Source organism: Vollenhovia emeryi, unplaced genomic scaffold (assembly GCF_000949405.1).
Source record: "Vollenhovia emeryi isolate VEMERY1.0 unplaced genomic scaffold, V.emery_V1.0 DF939208.1, whole genome shotgun sequence".
Classification (NCBI taxonomy): Eukaryota; Metazoa; Arthropoda; class Insecta; order Hymenoptera; family Formicidae; genus Vollenhovia; species Vollenhovia emeryi.
In genome coordinates, this window is record NW_011967158.1 from 725,751 (window position 1) to 747,637 (window position 21,887).

The 21,887-nt window shown below is 49.0% G+C and overlaps 1 protein-coding gene across 5 annotated transcripts in view; it reads right to left on the reverse strand.

Annotated features, from left to right (window-relative positions):
- LOC105561357 overlaps positions 1-21,887 on the reverse strand; it is a 45,869-nt gene that overhangs the window by 11,388 nt on the left and 12,594 nt on the right. Inside the window, exon 1 of one of the 5 annotated variants that reach the window (XM_012011265.1) lies at positions 15,439-15,598. The exons of the other annotated variants lie outside the window; for them this stretch is intronic. Within the exon in view, the coding sequence (XP_011866655.1) occupies positions 15,439-15,514 (76 nt within the window). The 5' untranslated portion in view covers positions 15,515-15,598. Of the gene's footprint in view, positions 1-15,438; positions 15,599-21,887 lie in introns of those variants that run through there. 5 annotated transcript variants of the gene reach the window in all.

Below are 21,887 nucleotides of genomic sequence, written 5' to 3' on the forward strand. Positions count from 1 at the left end.
TTGATTTATCATGTGAATCCGTATACCGCATTTATTCCATCCTGTTCTGTGCAAACGGACGTACACAGGTTTTTTCTTTTAGATGGAACCATTGTCGTCAGCGAAAATAAAGGCGTTTACATTGTAATTTGATTTATATGTTGAAAGGACCGAGTTGAAAATTTAGTTGTCTTATATTTAACTTTGTCTTAAATACATGTTCAAAGAGTATTTAGTCAAAAAATGATCGGTGTAAACGTTGTGCAGATCATTTTTCTGGATAAGAAATATTGCAAGAGGTATTTAAGATGATCTTGAAATATAAGAATTGACTGGAAACAAGGCTTAATACACTCAGTGCGCGCTGGTGCAACCAACTGAATTCGCTATATGAAATCTACACTGCGCGAAGGAAATTCAACACGGTCGAGAGTATATCCGTCTTCGCGTTGCCGTCTAATCGCACACTTTCCAGCTATCTGACTAGAGTTTCAGCCCCCGGGAAACAGCCGTAAGATAGTCGGCGTCACGGCCTTTTACCGCGCGCCTCGGGAAAGATACGAGAACTAAGAGCGCAAACTTCTAAAGTTGCGCAGCTCCGAAGCTGCGTTATCTGATATCGTAGAACGCTCGCCCGTCGAGGCGGACTGTCTGATCGACAGCTCCCGATTCCGAAGGTTCGTTCGTGGATTTTCTTTTTCGGTAAAAAAAACACTGGACGGAGAAGGTGCACCGGATGTGCTCTTTCGACAATGTTACCGGCGGAAGCCGAGTGAAAGTGCTCTCGGTACTTTCGATCGAAAGAACGACCGGCCTTGGCTATTTCACACATAATTATCAATCATTATCCCGCATTCGTTCTATTAAGACGTAACCGGTATTGTTGCGCGTATCTTTATCGGCCTTTCAAACGATCGATCTTGTTCCGTCGGCAGATTAATGCTGGCGGCCCCGCGAGCCATGCGTAGCAAGTTTATTCTTCTACTAGCGCTAATCGTATTACGATGGAATTAACGGAGTTACAACAGGAGCGACGAGAGGCTAAGCGGAAGTTTAATCTCCTCTAATCTACGTGTCGAATCAATCCCATCGCTCAAGGCCATCCCGTAGCCGGTCGTCCCGTCTGTTTCACCTTCTAAGCTTAATTGGGGAAAAAGTGGTCTCGCGATAAACTGGACGGGCTCGCGAGGAAAGCGAACGGAACTGTCGCGCGGTTCTTGCCCGGATTTTCACGGCAATTTCACATCGTCTTTTTCCATCGGCGTACCGCCTATGGACGTCTGGGAGTTAAGCGGAAGTAATATCTCCCGACGTACATCTGGCCCGAGCAATTAACGCCACGTCGTCGCCGCCGCCGTGAGAACTGCCAATTTTATTTGGCGCGCGAGTAAATGGAGTTTGCGCGAGAAGACCACTTCTGTGTGCTGCTAGACTTGCTACCTTCGAACTGAAAAGTTAGGCAAGTGTTCCGCCATGTCTTGTTAGGTGCATCGATGTGTCACTCACATGCACACATACCACTTTATTTATCTAATTCATTTCACAAAATATGACGGAACTCTTGCCTCAGTTTTCAGCTCGAAGGTAGCAGTCTAGTACCCTAATAGCACAGTGCATTGACCAAACATTGGCTGAATATTTGGTCGCATTGGGTCAGTGTTTAGCCAATGCACTGTGCTACTAGGGTACCAAGTCGAGAAATGATTCCTCGAAACGATGTCGAATCGACACCGACACCGTCAAATTGACGTCGATTCCCCAGTGGCACGGTACATGCACCAAACATTGGGTAAACATTGGTCCAATATTTGGTCGTGTCGGACCAATGTTTAGCCAATGCACTGTGCTACTAGGGTATCCAGTGAGAAATGATTCATCGAAACGATGTCGAGTTGACATCGACACTGTCAAACTGACGTCGATATCAATTCCCTAGTGGCACGGTGCATGGATCAAACATTGGTTAAACTTTGGCCCGATATTTGGTTGTGTTGGGTCAATGTTTGGTCCATGCACCCGTGCTACTAGGGTTTGACGGTGTCGACGAGTCATTTCTCGCTGGGTACTACATAGAAGTCTGTGTTTCCAACTCCCTTCGAAGATTGCCGGCTCCCCAGCGAGGGAAGCAGGCTGCTCGACTGCGATTCCGCGCGGAGGGACGAGTGCATGCTGATGTGCGCATCCTGCGAGAAGTTCCGGAGTACCTCGTAAACTGCGCTTCTTGACGCAGGAAGGAAGGGAATTATGCATACGCGCGCGGAAGGATATTGATATCGTTCCGCGAAATAAATTCCCTACGAGAAAGATGCACTTCCTGGACATGACCGAGAGACCCAAGAGAGCTCGTGAGCGAATTCGTACGCGATTCCACGATACTCGAGCGCGAGCTCGAGACGGGAAATGATTCTGGAAACAGAATGCTCTCGCGGATTGATCATAGATAACGCGTATCGATATTCGTGCCGCAGTCGGCTATCGGCGAGCAGTAACGTGGTCTAGGTATCTTGAAGAGCGCGAAGGATGAGAAAGAAGGTCAACGTTACGGGATGCCCCGCGGGCAACGTTACGGGATGCAGGATATTAGACGTTCAGTCTCCATAAAATATAATCGCTGGATTATAGCGATGAGATGACTATCTCCGCGATATGCTAATTCGATTTCCACGTTCGAGGCATTATCATTTGAGCGCGCGCGATAATTAATCCGCTGGTTAACCTCGTACGAGCGGAGACTCGGTTTGTCTAGGCGGCACAGGACGTTCTTTTACTCACAGATTTTGCAAGCGAGATTATTATATTTAACGACTTTACACGAGATATTAACGCGCGCGCGGAAACTCGTAGAAAACTCTTTCGCGCGCCATTTTCCACGCGCCGGGACGGGATTTAATTGCATCTCTTTTAGGAGGGAAAGATAGAAAGACAGGATAATGGGGCGGAGGTAGGGCGCGAGAGTGCCTCGCGTAATTTGGCATTTCGTTATGGTTGGAGGTCGACGAAATGTCTCGCAATAAGGAGAAAGAGACTCGTTAGCGCTTGGCGCACATCCTCTTCGCACGACAGACACCTTCCCACGGCGCGTAGCGATTGCGAGGAATAATACCGCGTGTATAACGAGCCGCGTCCAGATCGCGATTATCTTCAACCGCCATTTTTCTCGCCGGTCTCTATGGGTCTATGGGTCCCCATTAACGCAACACGCGAACGTGTCATCCCCGGAGGTTGCCAGGAGGTCGTTCGCGCGATGCCACGTAAAATCGAGTCAGTGTGCCAAACGTGATTTACCGGTCACGCGTGCGCGGGCCCGATTCCTCGGCTCGGCTCTTTTACTTTCACAAAAATTCGCGCGGATCCGCGTGGGACGGTGCACGCTGGACCGACAATCGCCACGTGCAAAACGGGGACTTTGGAGCCTCGAATTTTTCCAATTTCGTCAATTGTAAAGATACGAGGCACCTGCCCAGCGAGAAACGACTTGTCGATCGATGTCGAAACGATGTCGAATCGACGTCACTTTTCGCTGGCTGGCCCAGTGACAAATAATTCGTCGATGGATGTTGAAACGATGTCAAATTGACGTCAATTTGACGGAGTCGATGTCGATTCAACATCGTCTCGACATCGATCGACGAGTCACTTCTCGCTGGTCCAGTGACAAATAATTTGTCGATCGATGTTGAAACGATGTCAATTTGACGGTGTCGATGTCGATTCAACAGCATTTCGACACCGATCGACGAGTTACTTCTCGCTGGCTGGCTCAGTGACAAATAATTCGTCGATCGATGTTGAAACGATGTCAAGTTGACGTCAATTTGACGGTGTCGATGTCGATTCAACAACGTTTCGACATCGATCAACGAGTCACTTCTCGCTGGGCCGAGGTGTACGTCGCAACGTTACGATCGCGGGATAGTCGCGGTTTGTCGAATCGAACGGTTTTTACTCACGTTTGCCTTCGTCGCGTCCCATAGTACGGTCTGCTGGTCGAGAAAACAAAATATATCCGCGACTGGGAATCCCACGAATTCACGAGAAACCACAGATATTTACGCAAATTCTGAAATCGCGAAAATCCCGTAGGAAATCATTGGAAATCGATTGCTTTAGGGAAATCGTTCCGTTGAAACAGACAGTGAGCAGCAGCCGCTCGGATTCAGCCGAGGATCATCGGAAACTGTTTAACAAATAAGAGATGTCTGGTAGATGCACGATGCCACCTTGTTTCCGGGGGATAAAATCTGACACATCCTCGAGATACGTTCGCTAACAATTAGATATTCTGACAAAAAAAAACAATCGTAACAATCTGCGAGTAACATCGCCCGTATTCATCGTGCGTGACACGACGGTGTACGGAGCCGAGTCGAAAGAAAGAGAGAGAGAGAGAGAGAGAAAGACTCTCCGCGCGCGCGCGCGCGCGCACGCGCGAGTGCGTGGCGCTCGACAAAAATCATACGAGTGACCGCGTTGCGTGCGAAGATGCACGCGGCCGAGTATCACGCGTCGCCGGTAACGAGAGAAACGGGTGTAACAATGCCGGAGCAAATTATGGACGTGGAATTACGATGAAAAAAAAAGCGCGCCGGCGCTGCATCGGGGCCACCGGCATTTCTTCCTCTCCCGTTTCTGCGCGCGCGCGCACCTCCGAGCGTTTCCAGCCGCGGCGCGAAACGTCGGCGCCGGGCGAATTGTACTCCGGAATCGATCGCCAAAAGAAAACGAAAAAAGAAGCGAACAAGTGAAGTAACGCCGCTTTTGATCTACGGCGATAACGCGCGTGAAAGAGCCGAGAAACCGGCGCGAGCGGCATTAAACACCGCTCCGGAAATGTAAATTGCTCGCGCGAAAATTACTTTGGTTTTCCACGCACGAGGAGGCGAGAAAGCGTTACCATTCCGTGCGCACTCATCAGCCTGGATTTTTCTCTCCTCTTTTTTTTTCCTCTCCCCGCCAACGTTCCCGGGATAATGTTGAGCCAAAGCGACCACGCAATCTGGAGATAACCGCCGCGTTGGACTCGAGGCACGCGGAGTGAAGGCGGGGGCACAGACTTTTGCATAACGCACAACGCATAACGTATAAGGGAATAAACCAATCTGGGCCTTCATTTTCATCTCCACCTACCGTTCTGCGGATCTTGCATAGTGTATGAGGCATAATGGATCGAAGAATTCATTTACGATGAAGGTCCAGGGTTCAAACCCTGGCTGAGGTAATATTTTCGCAGTAACATGAGAATGTGAAATATTTAGACACGCAACACCCTGTCCCGGCTCTTAGTCCTTTGTTCATTCCTTAGTCCTTCAAATTTGTGCTTATCACATTTGGAGCCATGCGAATTTCATTAATTCACCAGGCTGAATTCTTGCGCGTTGCGCGCACAAACATCGCGTCGAGAGAGAAACCGCCATATGCGTGTAGCTCTAATCTGTGCCTCTTCTCGCGGTGACGTATCGACAGTTCAACAGACGCGGACGGACGGAACGTTACGTACCGTGCCTCGTGCGTTATGCAAAAGTACGTGCTCCCGCCTTGACCGCGCGGAACCGCGCGGGTTGACGGGGTAAAGGGTGGAAAGGGGAGACACGAGACACGAGGAGCATCGACGAATTCATTGTTTATACGTGTCCTATTACGTGCGTGCATAATTCCTTCGTTCGCGCAACGATCGCGCGCGGTACGCCGAGCGTGACCTTCGCGCGCGTTACGAGATTTTTATAATTCGTTCCACATTCGGCCTTTTCGCGCTGACGTAACACCGACGGCGCGGCGTTACGCGCGTCTCGCGTGATGGCACGTGGAAACGATTCCGCCGCGGTTTACTACGGCTCGAAAGGGAGGCGCGCCGATTCCCCGCGGCCCATTCTCAATCGCGCGCGCGCGCGCGCGCGCCCGGCCTTACCGTATAGCGCGCGAAAATCCCACCCGCTCCCGCCGCGGCTCCGCGCCGGGATTCCGGGGCGGGAAGAGGGAGACGAGCGATACACGCCCAGGAACTGGAACAGGTATGCGAGTACGTGCGAAGTAACACGCCGCGGGAATGCGATAGGCGCATACCGTACGCTCACCCAGTGAACGCGCGGTATCAACCCGCTCGATGTAGGGCCAAGCGGGAAAAACGCGCGCCCACGCCGCGCGCACCAGGCGAGACACCGGGCGGCGTATAAATAGCAACGAGGGAACCGATCCGCTCGGGGACCCCGCGATGAATAGCCGCGTCTTTCCGCGGGAGGATCCCGCGATGAATAATGCGTCGCCCGCGGGTCGCGAGGAGGTGCACGGTCAACGAGAGAGGCCGGCGCATCTGGGTCAGCCCGCGGTCGGTCCGGCGATTGCCGGGATTCGACACGCGAGAAGAGACAGAGAGATAGAGGAGGGGGAGGGAGGGAGGAAGAGACGTTGTCTCTAACGAGGCCGTCGTTCTCCGCGGCGATAAGGAGGGACTCATTTATTCGTGGGAGACAAATCGATGCGCGCGGTAGTTACGGAATGTTACGAGTCGCCGGCCGTAACGCAACACGTACACACGACCACGCCGGGATTACCGCCGTAATAACTCGCGCGCGGGAGAGATGGTCAGCAGGACGACGACACGCACACACACGCGCGCGCGGTGTCCTGGGCGCGCGATAGCATCCGGCTGGCTTTATCGCACTTGTCGGCTCGAAAGACGAATAATTACGTGGGATATTGTTAGTTTTATACGCCAATCAGCGTGGCGCTATTCCCGTCGCGCACCTGCACCGGACTTTCTATCTTCACGCTCGGGGTCTCCCCGTGCAGGTACTCCCGACCTCTCCCTTCTCTCCTACGAGTCGAGCCGCGTTATCGGGACGACGTTAAATAATTTTATCGACGAGTGTAACGGTTACGTTACTCCGCGGCCGCGAAGAGCGAGGGCCGCGAGGGCCGCGAGGGCGGGACGCAGGAAGAGGATCTTTATGCAGCTCGGAAAAAGATTCTGACCGGCGGATCCGCGGCCGCCGATATGTGCGCTCTTAAAGGCCGAATCGGACTAGCAATTGCAAACGCGGATTGGATTGGGATTGGCGATTGTCCTCTAGCCAATGAGAGCAAGCTAGCGATTTAATCGGCTCTCATTGGCTAGAAGACAATCGTGAATCGCCAATCCCAATCCAATCCGAGTCAACAATTGCTAGTCTGATTCGGCCTTAAAAGGCCTAGAAGACAAACGTGAATCGCCAATCCCAATCCAATCCGAGTCGACAATTGCTAGTCTGATTCGGCCGATTATCGACGCGGATTGGATTGGGATTGTCGATTGGCCAAGAGAGTCTTCTAGCGATTGAGAATCGATTAAATCGCTGGCTGCTTTGCTCTCATTGGCTAGAGGACAATCGCCAATCCCAATCCAACCCGAGTCGACAATTGCTAGTCTGATTCGGCTTTAAGGCCGATTATCGACGCGGATTGGATTGGGATTGACGATTGGCCAAGAGAGTCTTCTAGCGATTGAGAATCGATTAAATCGCTGCTTTGCTCTCATTGGCTAGAGGACCAATCGCCCATCGCCAATTTCAATCCGAGTCAACAATTGCTAGGCTGATTCGGTCTTTATACGGACGGGGGTTTCCTTCGATACTCCAGGCGGCAACTTATGGTTGCCGGCCGCCGCGCCGTGGAGCCTCTCCGTTCCAGGTCACGGAGATTCGCCGGCTGTGCATCTCTCTACGCGAGGATAGGCATCTCCACGAGGGCCTCTCTCGGTCATCGCGAGCGCGCCGCGAGTACGCGCTGCACCTTGTACCGTTACCGGGCATATAATCGCACGGCGAACGAAGAGTCGACGTCCGATCGGATTCGTGCCGGCGCGCGGCACGGCGGCCGTCGCCGGATTAAAATTCAGCGGCTCTCCTTCGGCTCCTCCTCCTTCCCTGCCTGCCGATATCGAGCGGGGATTTCATCGCCCGCGATTAGATCGCGAGTACGTTTCCTCGCGGGATGAGCACGCCCCGCACGGGAGCCGCTATTTAGCTCGGGCCGAGAGATCGGCCCAAGTGTTACACGAGCGTAACGATTCTGCGTCCGTCGTGTTTTTAGCCGGCCGACCCGCTGGGTCAAGAACGTGATGGCTTTGCGCGAGGTAGAGTCGTGCGTGTTCCTCTCTAAACGCTCCGATTAATCGAGCCGGCATGCGCCCTCCCCCCCGGGTAAGGAGGCTTCTGCGCGATCTATTATGCTAGATCTCTCTGCTCTTAACGGCACACGAAATATCTTAATAAAAATTACAATATATGCGGCAAAAAGTACGTGAGAGCGCGATAAGCTCTTCTTAAACGAACGGCTCGAGTGCCTTTAACGCGGATCCGCATATCTGCCGCGAGCGTGGAGCCCGAACATGTTACACGTCCAAGTTAATGAAGGCTCAATTTGATAATTCTAATAATTTTATGATTCGATGGTAGACTGCGGTAGATAGATAAGTAGGGATTGATTGATAGAGAGACGGAGAGAGAGAAAGAGAGAGTGCGCGTGTTTTTCTCTCCCCAGCTCCCTTTTTCTCTCGCGCGCGGCACAGGAAGAAACGCAGAGAGTCCGGCGCTCTCTTCCCTATCACCTCCGATTGCGCGAGGGAGAGAGACAGCCCGGAGGCGATAATTATAATCGAATCAGGCGCTCTCGTCAAAGAAGCGCGCGACTTTCCTCGCGATTAGATAAACATTGCCTCGCCACTCGCCTGTCGCCCGAGAGAACGTAATCGCTAATTAACGGCCTGGTCGATAAAGCGGCCGTGTTTATCGTACGAATAAATGATCAAATAAACGTCGGACGGGTACGCTCCACTTGGCCGCGAGGCAAACGAAGGTGCGCGACATTGGAAAGCTCGCGGGGCCGATGCTGATGTACGACACGCGTTAACGTAGCCGCCGTTTTTGCGGCCGTTCGAGTCTCGCCTCTCTCTCTCTCTCTCTCTCTCCGATTTCAATAACGCACTCTAGACACCGGAATTCCGGTTTAACGAGTACCGCCGGCGCTCAACTATGTGCCGGGACGGCGTCTCCGTCGCTTCGAAATCTTGGGGGGAAGCTGGGCCCAAATAAGGCGGAACTAACGCGCGTTCGCAGCGGTCCTCGCGGAAAAACGCACCGCGCTCTTTCGTCTTACCGACCGATTTCGCACGCGAGCCGACGTTTTCTAAATTCAACGCTCGCACGTCGTCTCCGCGCGAGTGACGCCGCGTTAGAACGCTTTTGTTTTTCGCACTTTCGTCGAGGTCTAATCTGCAATGTGTCTCTCGCGCGACTGGAAACATTCTATTTTGCACAAGCAAATCGATACGCCTGAAACATTTATTGTCGACGTACGATTGTACGATGTATAATTTATTAACCTGCGCGGAAAAATAATGCTGCTGAAGTAGAAAGAAATCAAGTTGCTCGTCACGGGCTGCCACAAACATTAATAAATGATCCACTCAATTGTATTTGCCACGGATTTTTATTTTAAGCATTGAACTAAATATCCAGATTATTAAAACAGCTATCTGACGTTTTTCGTTCATTAATATCGATGTTATTTCAACCATTTTATTTCCGTTACACTGATCCTGTTGATACAGCATCATTTTTTTCCGTGTGCACAAGTTCTTTAAATGCATTTACTGGCTATGAAATAGAATAATTAGTGAGACGCCCGCCTAGAGAGTAGGGAAGTCCAGGTTCAAACCCTGGCCGAGGTACACTCTAAATAATAACCCATACGGCACAGAAAGTTAAAATAATGTTGCTGAAACGTTGCAATGTTGAATGTTGAAGTATAAATTTCTTTTCTACGAGCGTAATATTTTTCGCAATAAATTTTCTGTATTAAAACACTAGCCGGTTAATGTCGAGCTTGATTATTATAAAACAGAACGTTTCTAGAGGCAAAGAGCACATCGTAGATTAGGCTTAATAGTCGTTTATGGAAAAAAAAAGTACACAGCATATCCGATTACGATTGCAACGATTGAAAACATTCTCGAAAACTAGATCGTCACCTTCCTCCTTTCACCGGGGACAGTAAAAATGAAAATTGTAAATCACCATCGACATTGGTATCAATGCCAGTCAATAAATCATAGTGTAAATACGCACGGTCCAAGATGTCGTGCGACTTTGATACTTTCTAGAGTGAAAGATTTCACGATGTCCGATAATGTTCAATAACATTGAACAAGCTCGGGAAGTAAGTCAAAAATGATTCGACAATCTTTACAGCCCCCGATTAAGGGGCTTGTGAAAACATTCTTATCGCGGCGCGGCTTTCACCGGTCGAAATAAAGCAGATAGCGGCTCAACTGATCTGACAAAATCGTCCCGAGCGAAAAGACGACGAAAAGAAAACGAGTCGGACCTAAATACGGGGATGGAAACTAACCGAGAAAGGTGTACGCCAATACGAAGGAAAGCAACAATCTAGACGTAACCGTGGAGAGGCACATTCTTATCAGCGACAAGCAGCGACAAAGTTTACTGTCGTTCTCGCTTCCGCTATTTTTAATCAGGAAACCCGTTTGATCCCGTAATTATAATATAGAGCTAGCGGCGAGAAGATATCGGTCAACGCGCAAAAGTCAATAAGAGATCGCGTTTCGAAGCCGAGCGGCAACGAGCGTGTATAATATTTTGATTACAGGCGACGCGACGAGAAAGTTTGATTTCCTTTCTCGCGTTCCGAGATTCTTTCGCGATTCTTGCTGTTCGACAACAATAGAGACATCCGTATTGCGAGGCACCTATTGAAGTGTCGAGACGGAAAAGGAGTTTGCAATATCGATCGCGTTACTACGAAGCAGATTGCTCGACAATACTCGTCTATATGTTAATCGTCGAGTATCTACGAGGAAATTGTTATTTAGGTAATCTATATCGAATCGATCGCGCATCTAATTGTAGAGGAATCGCTAAGACAGAACGATGATATTCTAAGAAATCATTCTTAGAATCGTCAAGTAGCTACGGGGAAAGCGTTATAGGTGATCTATATCGAGCCGATCGCGCATCTAATTAAAGAAAAATCGCTAAGACGATCACATTCTACGAAATTATTCTCACTCTCTAAAATTTGTGGAGTGAAAATACTGCCATGGAGTGAAATGTTCGCCCTATTGGCGTAAATATTTCCTCCAACAGAGTGAATATTAATTCCAATGGAGTAAACATTTCACTCCACAAATTTTAGAGAGTAAGGCCTGTTCCCACGATGCTAGAACTTGGTCCAAGTTCTAGTTCCGAGAAATGTGCGGCCAACCTGCAGCTTTTATGGAATAGCTGCATGTCGAAATTAGAACCTGGACCAAGTTCTAGCATCGTGGACACAGACCTTTAGAATCGTCAAGTGGAAGTTGTTATTTAGGTAATCTATATCGAACCGATCGCGCATCTAATTAAGGAAGAATCGTTAAGATAAAACAATCGTATTCTAACAAAATATTCTTATTCAGAAATAACGTTTCGGGCCGACGTTCAAAGTGCGACGAGCGCATCGACGCGACGTGCCGATTCCACGATAAGATAGCTGCGTTTCGATCAAACGAAATAATGTTGCGAATTCGACGAATACACGGTAGATTTTCCTAGACGTTAGATTTACCCGGTCGTAATCGCTATTAAAAAATTAAATGGCGATAAATTTCTTGGGACAGTTCGTCGCGAAGATCGTTAAACGCGGTAGGTACTTTCCAACTTCTCTGTGAATATTCCATAACGTGTAGCAGAGTTGTTATCCACCAGACCCTCGAGTTTGAAACTATCGTAGGCGATCGATGCGCGATACGTATGGGAAACATCGAGGAGGGTGTTTCATGGCAACCTACCAAACAGGGTTTCGTCCCCTAGGGTGATTAACCTTTGGATTCCCGAGACACGCTACAATTGTGCCGCGTTAATTTTTATACTCTTGATCCATTGCAAAACTTGATTGCGTACGTGAAAGAAACCAAATTACTGTTCTGGAGAAAATCTCTAGAACTAGAAATCACGAGGGCAAGTTAGATTTTTGTCAGAGACGTGGGCCAATGGAACAAATTCACAGAGGCTCCGATGCTCCAGATGAGAAATTAAGAATATGTGTGTATGTGTAGAGTGAAAGCACCTCGTATCGTATACTTAACTTGGAACACTTGTAAAACGGAGAGAAATTAATATTTTTATGCCGCATGCCTCGCATTCTTTACAAAACTTATTTAAATCGTTACAACCATTTTCTCGGAGGAAAACTTTACTCGAGAAATAGCTCGGAAACGATCTCTTGAAATGGTTTCGGAAGGGCCGAATAGAATGTTCCTCGGAGAAGACGATCTTGGAACCCAGAATCTAAGTGCACGTTCCTAAACGCATTAAAAAAAAAAAGTGTCGCGACCATTCTGTACATCGCTGCACATACCTTGTCCACCCTGGCTTTACTAAATATATTTCCTTGGAAAATGTGTTACAAAATGTTAGCCGAGTTACGTCGGCGAACAGCGCTACTCGTTCTACACGTGTTTGACGAAAGTACCAATACATCTCACTCCAAGCGGCAGGGCACCAATTCCGTAGACTTTGAGCGGAGCGCCGAGCTCGCCCGATGAAATATTGCGCTACACGGCATTAGGTGCCTCTCTACCCTGTTCGGCCCTCGTTGTTAATCAACAATACTTTTCTGGAACGCGCTGTAATCGTCGATTAATCGTCTGTCACTACCGCGGGCGCCCAAGTCGGTCGGGCCGCATATTATTTGTGCCCCACATACCGTCATTTTTACGGAGAGCTGCATGCGCGAGTGCCCCGAGCGTGGATCATAAATATGCGCAACCGTCATTTCCTCGCCGGCGATATTAGGTATGCCGGTCCGCGCGAGAGAGGAAGGAGCAACCAGAACGCGACCGGCAATGGCGCGAGTCGTTTGCATAAATCATCGTGCTTTATTTATCTTGCCCGCTCGCACCATTATCCTGCGCGCTCGTACCGGCCTTTTAATAGCTTAATAGCGTACGCGCGGATGAGCGGATCGCGCGATATGTCCGAGATGGTCGCCGACGACGACGCGACGGCGAAGGAAACGAAGAAACTTTCCGCGACTCGCGAGCGTTTTCCCCCCCGTAAATTACCCGCGCTTCCTTCACGGCATATTAAACGCCAGGCCGACTCCGCGACGCTCGGCGATGAGTTGCGCAGACTCCGCGATCTAAAATACTCCCGCCCGATCAATATCCATAAAATTCTCGCGTTCCTGGCGTAACACGCGATCCTCTCGTCGCGTGCGTCCCGCGGAGGATCTCGGCCAACGTCGGTATATAATCGGCACAAGGATCGCGTCTTCGCGGCGAACGGAGGCGTAACGTGACGATGCTTGCGGTTGAAAACGAAGGGTGGCCACGGGCGTTTAGAATTCGCCTCGCTCTACAACTAAATTACGAGTGCAGCGATGGACAGAATGGTTGCGACACTGTTTCTTTTTTTTTTAGTGAGTTTAGAAACGCGCATTTTTAGATTCAGGCTTACGACATTTTCTCCGAGGAAAATGTTACTCGAGAAATAGATCGAAAACGCTGAAAATGGTTTCGGAATGGTCGAATAAAATAATCTTCGGAGAGAAGATTTTGGAACGCAACCTAAAAAGAAAGTGTTGCAACTGTTCTGTCCACCGCTGTACAGTCGACGACACACGATACTATTTTTCCTACTAGATTGCTAACGAGAGCCAATCAGGATTCAGCCTTAAGTCAACTGTTCCAAAACTCTGCATCCTTATTGGCTCACGCAAGCAATCCAGTAGGAAAAATAGTACCGTGTGTCGTTGGCTCAAAACTCTGCATCCTTATTGGTTCTCGTACGCGATGCAGTAGGAAAAATAGTATCGCGTGCCGTTGGCTTAACTTTGATCCTTGATGCGAGAGAAAATAAATCTTATGAGATTGCGCGGCGCTGCGGGAAAACACGTCCAGTAGCTGTCGAACGGATCGCCCGCCGACCGATCGGGCGGAATCGTCGACGAAAATAACAGTAAGGTCACGCGATAAAATATGTAACCGCTGCTTATCGAACGCCTGTCCTATCTTTGTCTTTTCCTCGCCGCGATTAATCGCTGATTCAAGAGTCCATGAGCGATCACCGGCGAGATGTCCCGCGAAAAATTGCAAGTCATTCCGTTTGGACAAGACGCGCGTTTCTCCATATTGAAGCAGAACAAAAAGGATGATGTCAATTTGATGTCACATTGACCAAATTTTGGTCAATATGGCATCAAATTGACCAAAATTTGACATAAATTTGGTCAATATGACATCAAATTGACATCATCCTGACTTTTTCTTCTCCTTGGATAGTAGCACGGTGCATTGACCAAACATTGGTTAAACATTGGGCCAATGTTTAGCCAATGCACTCTGCTACTAGGAGAGTGAAATGTCTTTAGTTTGTTAAACACCCCATACTTCACGCATGTCTAAAAGACATATTTAAGACGTCTTTAAGTTTAGATATGTATGTCTAAAAGACGACTTAAAGATGCCTCAACGATGTCTTTTAGACATGTGTGCTGTACGGGACACGTTTTGATACTTAAATTTGATACAGTGTTCTAACGATCCCGCATGTAACTGAGAAATCGTGTATGTAAACCAACGCATCTCCCTCGTACGAACTATTCGTCGATCGGGTCGTTTATAAATTTTTGAAAGCGAGCAGGCGCCGAGTTTAAGATGGAAAGCATCGTGCCTCGGGTAAAACGACTGCCCCCCCCCCCCCCCCGGGGTTTCTCGACGCTCACTTCGAAGACGCCCACGAGCCTCCGGCGAAGACGCGACCGCGACGGAATACCTTCGAGAGTCGACGCTCTGAATGCCTTCCACTCGCGGCGGCCGCGAGCGCAACGGGTGCGCGTATTGCGCGACAAATCGATGAGTCACGCCGGCCTCGGCCGCGGCCGTTCCAGGCCCGACGTAACACGCGAGGGATAACTCCCGGTCGTTTCCGAGGGACAAGGAACGCGGCCGACGGAGGGTTTAGCGTCGCACGCGAATCGTTGCGGCATTCTCTCACGTAAACGGCGGTTCGCGCGCGCGCCGACCCGTGTCTTGGGGCGCAAATTGCGCGAGAGGCGACATCCGGACCGCGGACTTGGGCGACTGCGATTTCGTTGGATCTTTCGTCCGTGCACGGGCGAGAACGTGCCGCGACTCGCGCGCAGCCTCATCGATCCGCCCCGTCTCGGGGCGCCTCGAGGAGGCGACCTCGAAAACGGCCCGCGGTAATTCTCGAGGCCGGTCGCACCTGCGCGTCCTCAGCGAAACAGCAGCCGGCGGCGGCCTTGACACCGGAGGCCGCCCGCGTATCGCGAGGGCGACAATCACGAGAGGCGAGACTTTTACCGCCGCCTCGCGAAAACGTACATTATATTATAGCAGTCGATATCGCGCGGATCTGGGTGGATCTGGGCACGCGGAGATGGAGAACAGAAAGAGTCATTTACCCTGGAGCATGTTGTGGTCGGCGTCCTCGTCCGCGTGGTAGCGGACGCCGCCGATCGAGGAGGACAGCAGGCTCATCTTCGTGCCGGTGCCCGTGCGCACGTCCTCGATACACAGGACCCGGAGCGGGTCCGCGCGAACCGGCGCGGCGCGAGGGGCCGCCTGGCCCGTGCGCTCGCCAAGAGCTTATTGGCGCGCGCTCGCCGCACGGCCACGGGGCGAGCCAATCGACGCGCGGGAACCTCGCGGGCCTCACGGACCTCGGAGAGCTCGCGAAAAGCCGCCGGCCATGGGCCGCCGACACCGAATAAACGTCACTTTCTCCCGACGGCGGTTATACTCCCGGACGCCACCTGCGACGGCGCGTCCGCCGTCTACCCCAGGATCGTCCCGGCCGCTCCCGTAACGCTCTCGGACCAGGCGGCCGCGGGCACGAGGATCGCGACCGCGCGCGCGGCGGCGGCCTCCAGCGGTTTCTCGCGCGCGCACCGCGCTATACCGAGCGGAGCAGCGCGGACAATTTGACAGCTCGCGACGCGCGGCCACTCCGACGTTGTCACTCCGGCTTGACTGGCACCGCTGGCGCTGCCCCGCCAGGCCGAGTCGCGTCCAGCCGTATAGGCGAGCGTCCCGCACCGCGCCGTTTTGCCGTGAAACACGGCGGCGCGTGACGCGCGATCAATAACAGCCGCCGCCGCCGCCGCCGTCGCTGTCGGCGACTGCGCTATCGCGTCGTTATCGCCGCGCTCGTGTAAGATGGACGAGACGAGCGGAAGACGCGCACCGAGGCCCTTCCGTGGTCGGTTACCCCTCGCCGAGATGTCCGCGTACGCGGACCCAATGACGCGCAGATCCCAGCAATTTGTATGGAGATGAAACGCCAGCGAACGATGCTCTTCGCTAGGAATATGAATTCGATGTTTGAGTGATTCAAGTATCGAGCATGATGATAACATATCGTCGTAGTTGGGTGCACGGCTAAAGAGAGAGGACATCGAACGGACGTTAACAAAGATCTTTGTTCCAAGGGACGTCCTCAGAACATCTTTAGGACGTCCTTAGGACATTCTACGTCCTAAGGACGTCCTAAAGATGTTCTGAGGACGTCCCTTGGAAGTTTATGCTGTATGGGGAGTTAGCATACATTGTTTACAATTTTCTAACAGATATTAACGTGTTATATCTATTACATCTGGCCAAGCACTTAATGCTATCATAATGTTTGGATCATGCAAATGTATCGTTTCCGACATCAAATGCTAGCAAACAACAGCACCCCAGCGAGAAATGACTCGTCGATCGATGTCGAATCGACATCGACGTCAAATTGACGTCGATAGCATTTTTTTGCTAGCAATGTGAAAGCAACTTGTGCTTGCACTAGCTGGGTACGTTGAGGATGCGCGCGATGTCCGTAAGCGCGCGCGTTTCATTTCCCTCCCCCCTTGAGGGCGACGGCGTTGACGCAACGGAGGAACGTAAACGCGTCCTCGTCGCCGTCGGGCGTACGGAAATGTAGGTGAACGAAGCGTCGCGCGCGTGTCGATTTGTTTGTTATCTCGTCGCGGCATAATTAAACGACGGCGACGTGGCTGGCGTGTCGCAACTCGAATTAGTGCGTTCCGCAACGCTTCGAGTTCGCGTAACGCGCTAAGAGTGCGATCGACCGATCAGATGTCGGAGAAAGCCCCGGTTATCATTGTTCTCGACGCTTCACACGACGCTCCAGAAAAGACGCCAATCGTACATCGCGTTCTATGATTTACACGGATCTTCATGTTTCGTTGCCCCCCCCCCCTCTCTCTCTCTCTCGTCGTTTTTTTTCAATATTCTTATTTTTTCAACGTCACTGTTTTCGCGACCATATCCCATACAGCACACAAATGTTGAGTGAACATCTCAGAAACGTTCCATTACAACATTGCAATATTACGGCAATGTTACGAAATGTAGATTCAACGCGTTGAAAAGATACTGCAAAAACGTCTAACGTCCGCTGAATTGTAAATGTATTGTAAACGTTACAATTCGCTATTCAGGAAACATTGTTTAATTATATTGAGTTAACATTGGTCGCGGTTAGTAGAATCGTTTACAACTGTTGGAAGTGCTGTAATTGAATTATTCCACTAAAATAATAATCCAATCTTAGCTCAGTAAGTTTCTGACCGTTGCAAAAATATTATATATATGTATATATACATTTCATAATTATAGATTCTTTAAGTATCTATTTGAGTGTCAAAAAATAATAATAATTTGTTCAACGTTGTTTTAACGTTGCAGCAGTGTAAAGAATTAAATATTAACTTAGATTCAACGTAGAACATATATTTATACTTCAATATTCGACATTGCAACGTTTCAGCGTACATTATTTTAACTTCCTGCGCCGTATGGGTATCTGGCATTTTTAATAATACAGAAAATTTATTGCGAAAAATATTATCTCAGCCGGGGTCTCAACCTGGACTTCGCTACACTCTAGGCGAACGTCTCACCAATTCGACCAGTGAGGCATGTCTTATTTTTTTATTACTTACTTCCCCTCAGTAAGAAATGACTCGTCGATCGACATCGTTTCGGCGAATCATTCCTCACTGGAATCTTTCTTTTATTTTCATATAATTGTTCATCTTTCGGTTTACCGTTCTTTGTCAGCTAATATACTGCATTTCATTGTAACTGCATTTGAGGGGACATTGTCCAAGAGCGTCTAATAAATAAAGATTCACGATTTACGACTCCCCCCCCCCCTCTCTCTCTCTCTCTCTCTCTCTCTGCGGTGTGAGAAAAGAGGAGGACTCGAAGACGTTCAGGGACTCGATCATGAATCTTTTCCTCTAGCGTGAACTTGTGAAAAGTGAAAAATTTCATTGAGGACTTTCGCTATTCGTCAATGAAATTTTTCACCTTTCACGAATTTACGCTAGAGGAAAAGATTCATGATCGAGCCTCAGCTTTGAGAATTCTTCGCTGATCTTTAAGGGCCGGTTTCACAAACGTCGGTTAACCGTTAACCAGGGTTCAGTCAGTTCCCTATGTTTTTCCATCTTGTTATTTAACAAGAGGCAGATAATCAGTTAACCTCCGGCTAGCAGTTAACCGACGTTCGTGAAACTGACCCCAAGGCCCGGTTTTTTAGTTTCTGGTTAACTGTTGACCAGAGGTCAGTCGACTCTCCGTCTTTTTTCTATATTATTATCTAACAGGGCTGAGAAAGTTACTTTATAAGAGTATTTAGTTACAGTTACAGGCTACCAATTCTGAAAAGTAGCGCGTTACAGTCACAGCTGCTCAATAAGTAACGAATCGTTACTTTGCAGTTACTTTCTTGAAATGAAAATAAAAATATCAAATCTGCATTTAAATTGTAAAGCGCCGATAAAGGCGTTTATGCGTAAATGCAAGACCTAATGCGATCTGTGGAGGTTGAAAAAATATATAAAGAAACGTATTAGTGTAACTAATTAATTTAGTTACTAGTTATCGAAAACATGTAACTGAGTTAAGTTACAGTCACAGATGGAGAGAAAGTAACGAAGCTAAGTTAGAATTACCAAAAAGAAGTAACTTCGTTACACGTAACGAGTTACTTCCCAACCCTGTTATCTAAGAAGAGACATGTAATCGACTAACTTCTAGTTAACATTTAACCAGAAAATAAAACACCGGGTCTAAGTCGTACTGCACGACCAATGCTACACGGAAAGAAAGGCTTGGTTAAATTCACAAAGTTTTTCTTGGTTAGCTGTATATTGGTTGCTATAACGATTGACTTGGTTACCATAATCATGTACACTTGGTTAGTCTGGCAATTCAAACTTGATAGGGACTGTTGGTGTTTATAACCAACGCAATTGGTTAAAGTAACCAAGAAATTGTATTCCGATTGGTTATCCAGAAGGAACCATGGCAATTAGTTCTCATAACATCAAATTGAAATTAAAAAAAATAAAAACAAACGACCATAGCTTATAGCATAACCAAGTACTATTGGTTGCTCCAACTATTGCAGTCGAACTAAGTGCCGTTGGTACGTGTAACCAAGAAATCAGCTGGCGCATATATAACCAAGGCACTTGGTTTCAGGCGACCATTTTTTTGGTTATCCCAACCAAGTCTTTTTCTCCGTGTATCATATCTCGCATTATCGACCTTTCCTGACTGAGAGCGCCTCTTTCTCTATATTATGTATCTTTATATATCATATATCACAATTTTACTAGACTATTATGCAACGCACACGCGCCATTTGTTTCTCGGGCTTATATATTTTTAACGACATGTATATACGCACGCTCGCGCATGTGATTTTACGTATTATACATGTTTAATCCTTGTCCTTTTTTTTTGCGGCTTCGAATGGCTGCCAGTTGCTACAGACATTCTTCTCGTAACGCAAATAATGGCGTGCAGTATAAAACATAATATAAGAAACACTGTATCCTCAATCCTAGTTTACACCACATAAATCATTACCAAAGACATAAAAAACGTAATGGCGACGCGCCGGAGGCGGGGGACGGAATTTCCGACGGCGTAGCGGGGGGCGTGCGCCAGGAGTGACTTGGCAAATCGGCACTTTTCATCGCGACAGCCGTTCGCGTTTCCCAGCCGGGTGGCATTCATTATGCGCCGACATCGGCGTTGCATTTTGCGCGTGCATTCATGCATACGCGAGCATGTCCGTTTCGACCGGGTAGATGCTCGGGAGTAATTCGCCTGTCCCGTTACGTACGCCGAACGGGATTAATGTCTTATCGCGCGCCGACGAGCGTTTCGTCGCGCGGCCTAATCCCGCGGGAGACCGCGGCGCACTTGTCCTTTCCTTCGATCTCGCAAGTCTACACTGAAAAAAATTTCTGGTTGAATATGGACGAATCAGATAATTCCTTTAGAATTTACCAGAATTCCTGTAATCCTACAGAAATTCTGGTAAATCCTAAAGGAATTCTGGTAAATCCTAAAGGAATTATCTGATTCGTCCATATTCAACCAGAAATTTTTTTCAGTGTAGAGACTGGCCATAAGAGTTCGTCAAATTCCTGCGAGTGAGAGAGAGAGAGAAACTTAGGCTGTCTCGCTATTCTACGATCGTAAAGCCCGTATCGGACTACGGATTGAGATTGAGATCAGATTGAAATTTGACCAATTAGGGCCAGTTTCACAAGAGTCGGTTAACTGATAACCAGAGTTCAGTCAACTCCCTATCTTAATCTATCTTGTTCTCTAGGAAGAGACAGAGAATCAATTAACTGTCAGTTAGCAGTTAACCGACCCTTGTGAAACTGGCCCTAAGAGTACAAGTTACTAAACTTGAGATTAGTAAACTTCACGGTGATTGGTCAATTTTCAATCTAATACCAATCTCAATCCGTCAACTGCCGATACTCTCTAAAGTTTTTAGAGTGAAAATAGAGCCACGAAGTGAAATATTCACTCCAACGAAGTCAAATTGACGTCTATTTGAAAGTCGATTCGATATCGTTTCGATAACGATCGCAAAACAGTACGCAGAACAGTCTCAAATATAAGAACTATGACACCGGCTCGTCTCTAACCGATCGGCTCGCGCCTCGAGCCGATAGCTGATAAGCGGACAAACCGGATATACATCTCGCGTGGCTTCCGTACGCCCGAGTCGAAAAATCGGCTCTCCAACTCCGATAAGAAACAGGCAGGTCGCGAGCGGCACGCGTGTACAATTTTACATATTAACGGTATGTACGTCGCGCGGGACCCGTTTAATGCCTCGCTCGACAAGATAACCCGCGTGTTATCGCGGGCTATATCTGATGATTAACCGCGGTGGCGTGTAAATAACCGGCGGCCGTCATCTCGCGTGCGCGACGCGCACGCTCGAAAAACCCGTCGCCGGCCCGTTAACGCGCCAGGGGCTCGGATTCGCGCCAGGCGGGGAGTAATTAATTGCTCCTCTCTATGAAAACCGGCTGCGTGCCTCCGGAGACCGATGCGCGGTGTCGAAGCAACGTAACGTGTATTTATGTCTCCGCTGCGTCGAAAAAATCGCGACGTCGCCGGCGATCCGTCTTCGCCGGCACGCTCCGCGGTCGGACCGCGCTTTTTTCCCCGCGAGAGGAAAGCGCGATTTTCTTTTCACCCCGGGACGATCCTTCACGCCCACCGACCGAAGGATGGACCGTCAATTCGTTTAATTACCGGCCCAGCTGCGATAAGACGACCCGCGTCCAATTGGCGCGACCCACGCAGAAAAAAAAGAGTGTCAGATCAACCCTTATATACTCAAATTAACGCGCTCATTGTTTTGTATATACGCGACAATCTATAATTTTCTTAGGCTCGGTTTCACCAACGTTGTTTAACATTGAGCTCAGCTTAATTCGTTCTTTGTCTCTTTCCAACTGTTACTTTAGAAAGAGACAAACATGAAGTAAACCAAGATTAAAGTTAGACCCGGATTCACCAA